Genomic DNA, 12,493 nt, shown 5'->3' on the forward strand with positions numbered 1-12,493 from the left:
CTTCCTTTTATTCCTTTTTAAATAAATAATTAGGAGTATTAGTTTTATTTTTGAATCAAAATGAAAAAATATAAAATATTTATTCTTAAAATCATAAATATCTTTATTTTATTTTATTTATCTAATGATTTTCCTTATTAATTGCAAATAATATCACTAATAAATTATTAATTTAGAATTATTAACTTATTCAAAGTCATAAACATGATTTAAAATTATAATATCATAATATTTAAATTAATTTCCTTGAGGAAGGTCATTTTTTAGATTCTTAATTCATTTTTAATGGTTATTATTTCCTTAACATTATTTATAACTATAAAAAAAATTGTTTTTCTAATTTCCATAATTTGAAACTATAATTATCTATACTATCAACCTTGTACACTTTAAGTAGTATGTTTCTTCATTATATTATTTTTTACTTTGTTTATGTAAAATTAAAGTAAGGAAAATAATATTTACATGGGTTCCAGCCCTAAAATAAATTCAAATTAGTTTTTAAAAATTTATTTTGGTTTATAAAAATATATTTCTTTTTGTAAATTTGAATAATTAAATTCCATTGTCTATGGCAAAAAAAGTAAGTGGTAATGATTTACATTTACATTGCGATTATTAATCATTGTTATTTCATGCATATAAACAATTTAGTTTTTGTTTAATTCATTCCTTTAAGTCATAAGTAATTGAAATAGTTTCGTTACTTCACCATAATTCTGGAAAGTACTATTTTTCCTTAAATTAATTATTTTATTTTGCAGTTAGGACTGTTTTCATTATGAGCATTAATTGGGGAAAAAAATGTATTTTTGTGCGATTATTTAGCATATTTCATTCCATGAAGATTCGGCCTCAATTAATAAACTATAGATCCTTATGTTCTTCTCAGTTTAAGGAAATTAAATATGATAAAAATAATTCAACGATAGACATATAGGGTTCAATCCTACAGAAGGGAATATTATAAAAAAATCATTATTTTGTTATTTTTTTTTTTGTACTCGTTTGTTTTTCAGTCATGCTTTATATAAAAAGTTTTTTCAAAATAATGTTGTGGTTTCGTAATGAAAATAGATGCCCTTGAAAATTAATCTTTGTAGAAACTGAGGCAAGAAAATATAGTTTCTTCATTATAAATATTCCTAAATTGTATTATAAACAAAATACAAAAAAAAAAAAACATCATTGAATGATGAATTTATTCATTGGCGTTAAAAAAAAAATGTTCAACAAGAATCACGCTATTTTTTGGTTTATGACAATAGATGACCTTGATAGTTGACCCTCATAGAGAGCAAGTTCTATGTTAAGGTACATATTCATTGTCTATGTTCATTTGCAAGGGAAATATGTTGTGGTCGTGGAACATTTTGCAATTTAGTATTGCTGTGTTAGGAAACCGACCGTTCATTAGATTCGTCCTTGCCCCCACTCGAGAACGCTAAACGCTAAAAGAAACCGTTAAGTATTCGTTTTTTTATCGGTACCAATTTGAGAGGTTACTAGTATTTTATGTTTTGATAAAAAAAAAAAAGAATTTGAGTATATATATAAATAACACTCTAGAAAGTAACTGCAATATTTCAAGGGAAATATATTATTCAGCGACACAAATACATTACTCGTTTTGTACACAAGGTACTATTTCAATGACCACCAGTGTTATGCATTTTCTATGATAGAACTAAAAAATATTCTTTATCTCATAGAAGGACTATATTTATTTTTTTAACAACTCGAGTAGTAATATGTACGTAATAAAACGAATGTATTGTCTTTCTACATTTGTGTCTTAAACATTCAGGGTCAAGAATGAGATGAACAATAATTTACAAGTTTTGCGAAAATTAGAAGGAGGTATATCAGTGGATCCAAATATTTTTCATGTAACAATAATGAAAAATATGATATAGACACTGTTTTGGGTTACCCACGGTAACCGAAAGTTTGAATTGAAGGGGCTGCCATATGTAGGTATTAGTTGCGCCCCATGTACCCAACAGCCAAAACTTACCCCCTCCAGCGCTCTCTGTGGTGAGAAGTTACCCAAGATATGAGTGAGCCATTTCCTTTTGCAAGAAATCAATTCTTTTTTGTTCGCTCATCAGTAAAATCAACCATGAGTGGGTAGATTTAGTGGAGTGGTACCTAGCAGCAGAGGAGAGAGAGGTACAGGAAAGCGGAGAGAAAAAGGAAAGAATGGAGTAAGTCCACCTAGTTCAATATTGTTAACCTCCACTTCAACATCAACCACCTTATTATATCTACAATTTCCCATAGCCCAGTCATTAAAAATTAATAAACCCTTTTAACCATAAATGTTTTATTTCGGCCACCTCCTACACTACCTGTAACTTAGATAATAGAATTTTATTTCCATTCAATCATATTTTATTTTTCAATTATACAATCCACTAAAATCCAACCAGCTAACCAAAAGTGAATGCGTGCCTGGCATTCAGTTGAAGGCATATACATATGCTTCATACATATACATATGCAGAACGTTTCACACCAGTAGTCTTAAAAAGCCTAATCGATAGGTATACCTGTATTGGTGAAAGTTTAACCTGTTTGTTATTTAATGGTTTTTGAATAACAAATTATAAATTTCAATATTATTAATAGAATACTAAAACTGTTAACTATTGGTAATAATAAATTAATTAATTAATTTGTTAATCTTTTGATTACTCACACCAGAATTAAAAACTTTATTATTATCTCCTTTAAATATTTTAATATAAGGAGAGTTTACAGACGTTGATACGAAATCAGATGCACAGAGATCAAGATCTAAACCCAGTTTATACCCTCTAAATTATTTATTTATTTATTTTTTTTTCGGCCAAGACTCCCATTGGAGTCCTATACTGCCTAACGATGGTTGGGGGCCAAAGTTCTTCATTTTGTGGGACCGCCACGCAATGCTCTAAATTATTCTTCTTAATAAAAAATCCGGAGATTCTTTCAATGATAACCGAGGTTTGATGAGGCTTATAACAGATTTTAACATATTAACATTTTTATTTATAATATGTGTTTCTTATTTGTATGTAAATTTTATTCTTAACAGTGTACTCAGCTGCTATGAACTCTTGAAATTAAATAATCTATTAATCATATCTTTGTTTGGTCACAAAAAATCAGATCTCGACTTCAGTCCAGAATGTTCCAAAATGCACTATAAATCCTTAAAAAACATCAAACGCCAATATGAAAATATTTTTATCAAGATTGTTAGTAAAAAGTTTATTTATTGAATTATGTGCCATAACTTGAAAATATGCCCTGAATATAGAAATAAATATATATATTTGTAACATTTAATTTCTTAATCATGAATATTAATTATCAGTTGATGGACCTACTTGAATTTTGATTTTCATGAAAATATTCGCTACTAACACTTCTTGAATTAATCCGTAATATTATACAAGGAGGCGTTTTAGCAATTGTTTTGAAGATTCCAGTTACTGTTGATATGCTTGTTAATATAAACTATTAGCTGGATCGAAAATGTTTTAGAGGCATTCCCCAATTATTTGCGTATTTTTTATAGCGCTGAAAAGTTTTTATAGCCCAAAAATATTATATACAACGAATGAAAAATATTTTCCATTTACGAAATATTTAAGCTGAAAAAAAAACATTAACGTGTCTGGTGATTATTATCATTTTCAGAAATATTCTTAAATATCTACTAAATTCTTCATTTAATGAATTTTCTGAGCCAAAAAATAAATAAAAATTGTCTAAAATTAGTTTCACCACTTATTGCTGTTGAATCACTACTAAGCAATGCTAGGAAATTCATCATATAATTCTAATTGATTTTTTTTTACTTCAATTTAATTTTCAATTTTATAACAATAATATTAGAATATGATATAATTTTATTAACATTTAATTAATTAATTACTTCTTGAGTCACCTTAACATACACTTCCAAAGTACGCTTAGAAGTACTGAGACTTCAGATGCTATATTGAATACTACCTGAAATAAATAACAAAAATTCAAGTATCATATTTCTTACAGAGTCAATAATTAAAGTTAATATAACCTTATCTAATGTTGAATATTGATTGTGAAGATATTGTTGATATTGAATTATCATCTAGGAACATAAACCGTCAACCGAAATTAACTTGAAATAGTAATAATTGAATTTTCTGTTTGATAGGGCTCTTTGTCGGGAAACTATTTAGATCATATATAATTAAATTAACGTTATTGTTTTAACTTTAAAATAATCCGCTTTACTAAACATGAGCAAAAACACTACGGTGTTAAAAAATTAAACACAGTTGTCTTATGGGATAACGTAAGAATTTTTTTCATTTATTATTCATGAGGCATAGCACTACTATTTTGACTAACATTTAAGTTTTTTTTTTTTAAATAAATATAATTTCAAAACTGTGAAATAAAAAGCTGAAAAATTAAAAAGTACAATTTGATGAATTTTATATTAAATAATAAAATAAGCATTTTACAAACAATTAAAAAAAAAGTCAATACGAATTATTGCCTCCTTATACGTTTATAAAGTATTAATTTGGAATTTATAATAAAATTCTGTAATTTAGAAAACGGACTCTTTTATTTGTTCACATTTTTTCTAATGCTTTACATCAATATTTATAAACAAAATACTGAAATATTTATCGAAATATCATTACTATTCTTCGTTAATAATAAACGAAAAAATATCGATTAAGTTATCTCATAGATCTCGAGTTTCCTCATTTTTTTTTCCATCTTAGTATATTTTCACCAGGGCCGTATAGGATTTGGTGACCAATCCTGACGGTCATTGATGTAATCAAGATATTTTCACCAGATTTTGGGACAGTGGCCAGTTATTGTAATAACCTACATAACTAACGAGGTTATGATTGGCATCGCTGAGTGTTACAATCTTCCTGCTCAATTAAGAAATAATTCATTAGTTGTAAAATATGTTGGTATTTCTATGTTGGTATTATATGTTGGAAAACTTCATTAGTTTAATTGCTCATGTTGATGTGTTATATTTGATATTCCAAGAATGTTTAGAACAATAAGCTACTATATTGAAAAAAAATTCTGCACTAAATATGTTTAAACAGTCAGTTTCTTAATATATAACATCTGTTTTGAGTGATCGGCTCAAACCATTTTAAATTTCCATGTCTCAAATTATTCGGACTCTCGGGTTCCCATAAAAAATTCGTACCCCATCTAAAACACGTCCAAGCTCTGAGGTCTCAGCGAATACCAATCAGAGTTGATATATGTTTACGAATAGTTAAATTTAAACTTTAAAACTAATGATATTTTCCAGAGGGGTTACGTAATTTCTTATTATGCAAACTGTTATTTAAATATAGTGATTATAAATCAAGTACAGCTTTACCAATAATGTGTTTTGAATTTATACGTAGGAGGCTGATGTGACATATATTTCGAATGAATTAAAGAGAAGAAGAAAGCATATCAAATGCGAGAGTTCTCCCAGGAGTAGACTAGTGTATTTAAATCCGGTTAATGAGGAGTGCTTGGTGATTTCACAAAAGCTGTTTTATTTCATCAGCTCCCCAGCGATATACCTAACATCGCGAAACTATTCCAATTTCGGAAAGATATTGAGGTCGGAGTTTAAAATGATATTAGATACCTACATCAGTACAAGTACCTAGTATTATTTTTGTTCGAAATTTGCTACCTCACACCCATAATGTTTATCTGTAATATTTTTCCAAAGAGGATTACTATTACATATTCAGTGTTATTAGTTTATAGTGGATTTTATTATTTGTCCATTAATTTTATTTTTTTATGTATTTGTTCAATTTCCCTAACTGCGGAGTGAAGGTAGTTATAAAAATACGTTTATTGGAATCAAATAAAAAAACAACTGCCCAATTGAATTGACAGTTACTATCTACTATACTACCTCTAAATGGATGTAAATCCACTATGTAATAACTACACGAATTCACGTGTAAACGCGAAATGAACTGTGTAAGTCGGTTACTCATTTTTTCCCAAGAGATTTGAAACTTGTTTGGTCCTAGTTATGGTGAACGATTTTTTGTTTACTTGTATAGTTGATATTCTAACCTATTACAGTTCTTCTCCAGCGCATTTAAGCCTGAAATTTTCTATGGAAAGAAGCATTTTTCAATGAAGGATTCTCATATGAAATTTAGTTTTTAAAAGGATGATAGAGTAGAAGTAATTTTTCCGACGCGTTTGTATGTATAAATCGCCAAAACAACAGTATTTTAATTCTATTAAACAAAATCGTTTCAGAATTTAATATCCCCTTAGAATCCACCAACATTAGTACCCTATCCTAAGTAAGTTATCCTTGAGTACCCTCGGCCAGTCAACGAGACTCAAATAACAGTTAAGATGATGTGATTTAAACAAATAAATTTCACATTAAGCGTGATGGACTATTCTAGTGTTATTGAATTTGTGTGTTGAACAAAATTAAAATAAATAAGATTATGAGAATAAATAAATTCTCAGTGACTACATTGTAATGGCGTATATAGAAACCTTGGGTAACTAACGGTACATCCAATCTATTCAACATTTCTTCCTAAATTTATATTTAGAAAACGAGGCCAGATTTTACTGTTATCTTATGATATCAATGTTTTTCAAAGGAAAAGCATTATTTTTCAAACAAGCTCAGAGAAGAACGGTTAGATTAAAATGGGACAAGATCCAACCGTTAGAACTAAGTGAAGGAGTGACTTTGCGCTATCGGCCGAATAACGGAACCTTTTGTTAAGCTATTCATGAGTAATATTGGATACTTATCTACACATATTTAAGTACCGTACACATAAGAACCGTTCTCTGAAGACAAACCGTAAAGGATACCGGATATTTGAGGAGGTTAGAATGGCAACGGAGTAAATTAAATCCTCACGAAATAGTGAATTTATTACAAATTTACTTAAATGTATTAAGTATAATATATAATATTAAGTATGTATAATATACATGCATAATTTAAGTACATAATACGTACTGAAGTATTCAATGAATAATCTACATATATTGTTTACGTGGATTAAAAACAAAAATACCACTTATTCCTAAGAAACGAAACTTGAGTTACTTGTCATTCCAATTGAGAGTAAAAATGTTTGATTATTGAGCACACAAAAAACTAATATTCTGAGCTGAAAGGAATAAAGGTTTAATAAATATAAAGTACTTGAATAAAATGTCACCATTTCTTTAAATAAAGTAAATTGATTAATTTATATCTGAAACACTATTCTTTAATATTTTAAATGTCAAAAGTTTCGGCCAACCTGGCCATTTTCAAAAGAATAATGCTTCTTAATAAAAGAGGAAAGTAAAATTAATAATAAAAAATAATGATATTGGTACACTTAAACAAAACAAACAATTGCCCTCTAATAGTAAAAAGAAACAAGTTAATTTGAAAAATGGTCGAGAGAAGAAAATAGAAAAAAAAAATTAAAAATAATAATAATGAATGAATAAAATGAGTAATAATAAAAAGTAAAATAGAGGTAGTGTGACTATGAATTAACTTTATATTTATTAAAATTTATAACAGAATATTCTGCAGCAGTATGGGCTTCAGTCTTCGGGTTGAGGTTGGGTTTCCCAGGTTGTAGGTCACTGCTCCTTTAACTGTCGGCAACTGGGAGTGGAACTTCATGAACTGTTTTTTTATGTAATCCTCTATTGACTCCATATGTAATTCGCGAAAACAACATTATTACTAGTGAATTAGCATAACTTAACTATAAATTTACAACTCACATCCAATTACTAAACATTTTTGCAGGCTATTCTGCCCAGGTTTGATAACTTTAGTCAAATTAACCTATGAAAACAATAAAACAATAGGGAATCATATTAATCTATTAATAGGCTAGCCTTATCTTATGTTAAGTATTTTTATTTTTACCTTTTCATTTAATTTTTAAACTTTTAATTACACTATTATCAACAATGTAATATAACATTCTTTACAATAAGGTCAGCCACATAATCATTTCATTACAAACTGTATTTTGGTCTAAATTTTTATTGCCTTCATTATTTTAAATCTGTGAAAAGATTTTAATTTTAAATAGTAACATAATATTAAACTATATTATTTACAAATTAATTTTACAAAAGAAATTCTGTATAATTAAAATTTTCGGATATATAAATGGACTCAAGTATATTTCTTCTTTGTTTTTTGAAGTTTAAGTACGTAAACAAATTTACATCTTAAATTTGATTTGATTAAATTTTTTAAAATGAACTTATAAAGAAGAAATATACAATACACTAAATATCTTATTACCCCATGGACATTATATGCAATGTATTAATAATGATGTTTACGAGATAAGAATGTGTTATAAAAGCGATACAAACATGTATAACATATACCGATAGCAGAACTGAAAATGTCTCATATATTTACATATTTTCGCAGAAAAGATATTTATGTCTTCATATCAGAGCTTTCCATTTATTACAGCATTATAACGTTGTCACATTATTTTTTTTTATTAATGAAATAGTGATTTAAATATTCATAGTATTAATAAAACAGCAAGCATCTAAGAACCTACATTAATTTGATTTTTACAATACAATAATTTTACAAAAAGAAAATAATACGTTCTAAAGAAAAATACCTATCTTATTCATCTATTAATTAAAAGTGAGTTTTAAGACAGACACTAGAAATTTGAACCAATAATATGCAGACATTTTAAATAAAATAAAATTTTGAATAATAAGGCTAAATATTATGTTAGTATTTAAACTTAATTTCGATAAGATTTTTAATAACAAAAGAAATAAGAATTTAGACCAAAATACAATTTGTAAGAACCTCATTATATTGCTGATTATAAAGAATAAATGGTCATAATAACTGATTATAAGGAAGGTTAGTGATAATAGTTTAATATAAATTGTAATTAAAAGTTTTAAAATTAAATGAAAAATTGAAAAAAAAGGTAATTAAACACGTATAAGGAAAACTTTTAATAAGCTGGACTTATATTATTAAATTAAATATGATTACCTATTGTATTATTGTTATCATATGTTAATTTGAATAAGGAAAAACATTTTAAGTTATGCTAATTTATTAGTAATAGTGTCGTTTAACATTGTTAATAATGAGTGTATATGAAGGCTCTTATTTAATTCATTGTCCTTGGGGATGGCCATGGTTGCCGAATGTTAAACATTTAATATATTAATGATAAGTGTTAATCTGCTGAGACTTAAATAGATACAATTTATTTTATTTAAAGAAATGGTGACATTTTATTGAAGAACTTTTTACTTATTAAACCCTTATTACTTTAACTCACCATATTTGTCTTTTGCGTGTTCAATAATCGACCATTTTTTAAAATTTCATTACATCGATATTATTTATCTTAATTCAAATTAATTTATATACCTTAAAAACAGACTTTCTAGATAAATTATTTTCATTGAGAACATAAGACTAATTAGATCCCGAATGAACTATCACGTTTTAGATATCATAATCAGTTTTAAAAACATAAGAAAAAATATTATAAATCCTCAATTTCTATAATTAGAAGTAAAAACAATTTAACATTGAGTGTTGAAAAAAAACTAATATGATAAGATAAAAAAAATTTGATAGTAGATTTAAATGTGTAAATTTAATTTAACTATCAGTGCCCTCCGGTTTCCTAGAGTTGACAACCTTGTGAATCTGATTTAATAATTGATATGGGCCAAAATAAAATGATCATTTTGATGTATTGTGGATAAAGATATTCCAAATTATCTCTACTGATTCTAGTCCATTTCATATATTTTGCGTTTTTACTTGTAGAAAATTTAATTATTTCTGCAATGAGCAGCTATATTATTTAAATAAACTTATAATTTTCGATTTATTTAAAAGACTAGTTTTTTTTTTATAGATAAACATTTCTTTGAACTGCTAAGAATAGGTATTCTTCTGAAGTCAGCCTTATAACACATTTACGAAATAAATAGAACTATCTTTAAAAATTTCAGCTTCCTAGGAAACAGTACAACAACAATAATTACAGCAAACCTACAACCTACATAAGCTATTTATTAAATAGTTACTGCTTCATTGCTATGGGTTGTAGCGTGAAGATCTAAAATTCTAATCTAGCACGAAAGGAATTTTACAAATTGAACAGATTGTTCTAAAACTTATTTCATCAAATAAACAAACTGTTTAGTTTTATATAACAGTATACATTACATTGTATCAATGTTTTATTGGTACCAAAGACATACTGTACATTTTCTTGAAGATTTAGTAATATTGATTATCCAAAATATTGAAATCTTAGAAAAGCAAAAATTAACGCGGTACTATTTTAATAGTGAATAAAAAATATCTAATGTCCTTAAGTAACTGGATATACAGCAGGAAAATGTTTATCATAAATATTTTAATAAATCCTGAAGCATTGTAGTCTAAAAAATGTTAAAATTGAATAAAGTATCACCATTTGAAAAAAAAATCATAAGTAATAAATTTGTAGGATATATTATATATTTACATATAATATACATGAAATATTAATTTTTTTTTTTAATCTTGTCTTTATATAAAAATGAAAACACAGTAGTGTTTGATTTCAAACACAATTTTTTTTTTTTGGTTTTTTTATTGTTTTGTTTTTATTTTGACCTAAACGCAAAATAAAATAAAAATATTGTACAATGAAAGGCCAGAAATCAATATTCCCAAAATATTGAAATCTTAGAAATGCAAAAATTAACGCGTTACTATTTTAATAGTAAATAAAAAATATCTCATGTCCTTGAGTAACTGGATATACAGTAGGAAAATGTTTATCATAATTATTTTAATAAATTCTGAAGCATTGTAGTCTAAAAAATGTAAAAATTGAATAAAGTATCACCATTTGAAAAAAAAAATCATAAGTAATAAATTTGTAGGATATATTATATATTTACATATTATATACATGAAATATTAATGTTTTTTTTTTTTTTAGTAGTGTTTGATTTCAAACACATTTGTTTTTCTATTGTTTTGTTTTTATTTTGACCTAAAGGCAAAATAAAATAAAAGTATTGTACAATGAAAGGCCAGGAATTAATACAAATAATTTTTTTTTTCACGAACCAGCCAGCAAGGACCAGGCGCTTATCATTTCCGATTCATCCTCACACCTTCCGCCTTCCTTCTATTCCTATACCCTTTCATCCTCCTGGACTGTTCTTCTCGCTCTTCCACAGTCCACTTTCGCCCTTATCTCTCCTTCTTTCCAACAAGAACCTCAACCTCTTTCAGTTTATTCCCAAAATGCTCTTTATCCAAACAATCTTCATCCGTTATTTCTAGTCTACCCAGTTCCTCTTTCACTTGTCATACATATCCTCCTATACTTTTATAGCTGCAGACTTTGTTGCAAATTTTCTTATTTAGTTCATCATTTTTCATTCTGACCATGTTCCCGTAACATTCCAGGTTTTCCAAATACCTATATATTTCCTCATTGAATATCCTCCTACATCCTTTTGCGTTATTTTGGGTCCGTGAATCCTCCTCAGAATTCCCCTCTCAATCATCACGACCCTCTCCAGACTCGGAAGGCTGTCTGTTTCTATACCATAAGTATTACTGGCCTTACTACTTACTACTGAACTGTAGCGTCTTATTTTTTCCATTGGAACACAAATTTGACAAATAAAGAAATATTTTGTTAGTTGAATATTTAAACTTAATAAGTTACTAATAAATTACTGAATATAAATAAGTATTAATTATATTACTTTTTTTAATTTCTTGTTTCGGAATATACTTATATTTTATTTTATTTTTTGTTTTGAAAACAATAAACTATTAAAATGTTTCCTGCCTAGGTGTAAGACAGGCTGGTGGGGCAAGAGCTGCGACAGGTGCTACCCCTACCCCGGCTGTGTCCACGGCGACTGTAGAAGACCCTGGGAGTGCAACTGTAAACCAGGCTGGGGAGGCATGCTATGCGATCAAGGCGAGTTTAATGATATCTGTATGTTTGTTAGCATAGCAACGAAAATAAAACTAGCAGAATTGAAATATGAATTATAATTAAAAAAAAAAAAAAAATTTAAAACACATGCAAGATATATAAATGAGTTTATTGTTCGCCGTGGATTAGTGGGCAGAGAAAATGGTCGGAGAGTGCAATGAGAAGTAAAAACACTAATAAATGGTACTTTTTTAAATTTGCCAATGTTTCGGCTTTAATTTCAGAGTAAAACAAGATAAGAACTATGTTAAAATAAAAATTAAAAAAGCAAAACGAGTAAGTATACCAAATTCGTATGTCTGATTTTTTTTTTCGGCTGCGTCTCACAAGAACTTATTTTGTAGAAACTTTTTTCGTTGTAATGTAGAACCTTACAAAGGTTTTAAGCAATATCAAACTGTGTCATCTTTATACTAAAATAACGTAGGATG

The 12,493-nt window shown here is 27.3% G+C and overlaps 1 protein-coding gene across 1 annotated transcript in view; it reads left to right on the plus strand.

The window, feature by feature from the left end:
- The window catches only part of LOC106679119 (delta-like protein B), a 49,399-nt gene that overhangs the window by 29,858 nt on the left and 7,048 nt on the right, over positions 1-12,493 (plus strand). Inside the window, exon 7 of the mRNA XM_014418079.3 lies at positions 11,914-12,044. Within this exon, the coding sequence (XP_014273565.1) occupies positions 11,914-12,044 (131 nt within the window). The remainder of the gene's footprint in view (positions 1-11,913; positions 12,045-12,493) is intronic.

Source organism: Halyomorpha halys, unplaced genomic scaffold (genome assembly GCF_000696795.3).
Source record: "Halyomorpha halys isolate HHAL.00 unplaced genomic scaffold, Hhal_1.1 Scaffold177.1, whole genome shotgun sequence".
Taxonomy (NCBI): domain Eukaryota; kingdom Metazoa; phylum Arthropoda; class Insecta; order Hemiptera; family Pentatomidae; genus Halyomorpha; species Halyomorpha halys.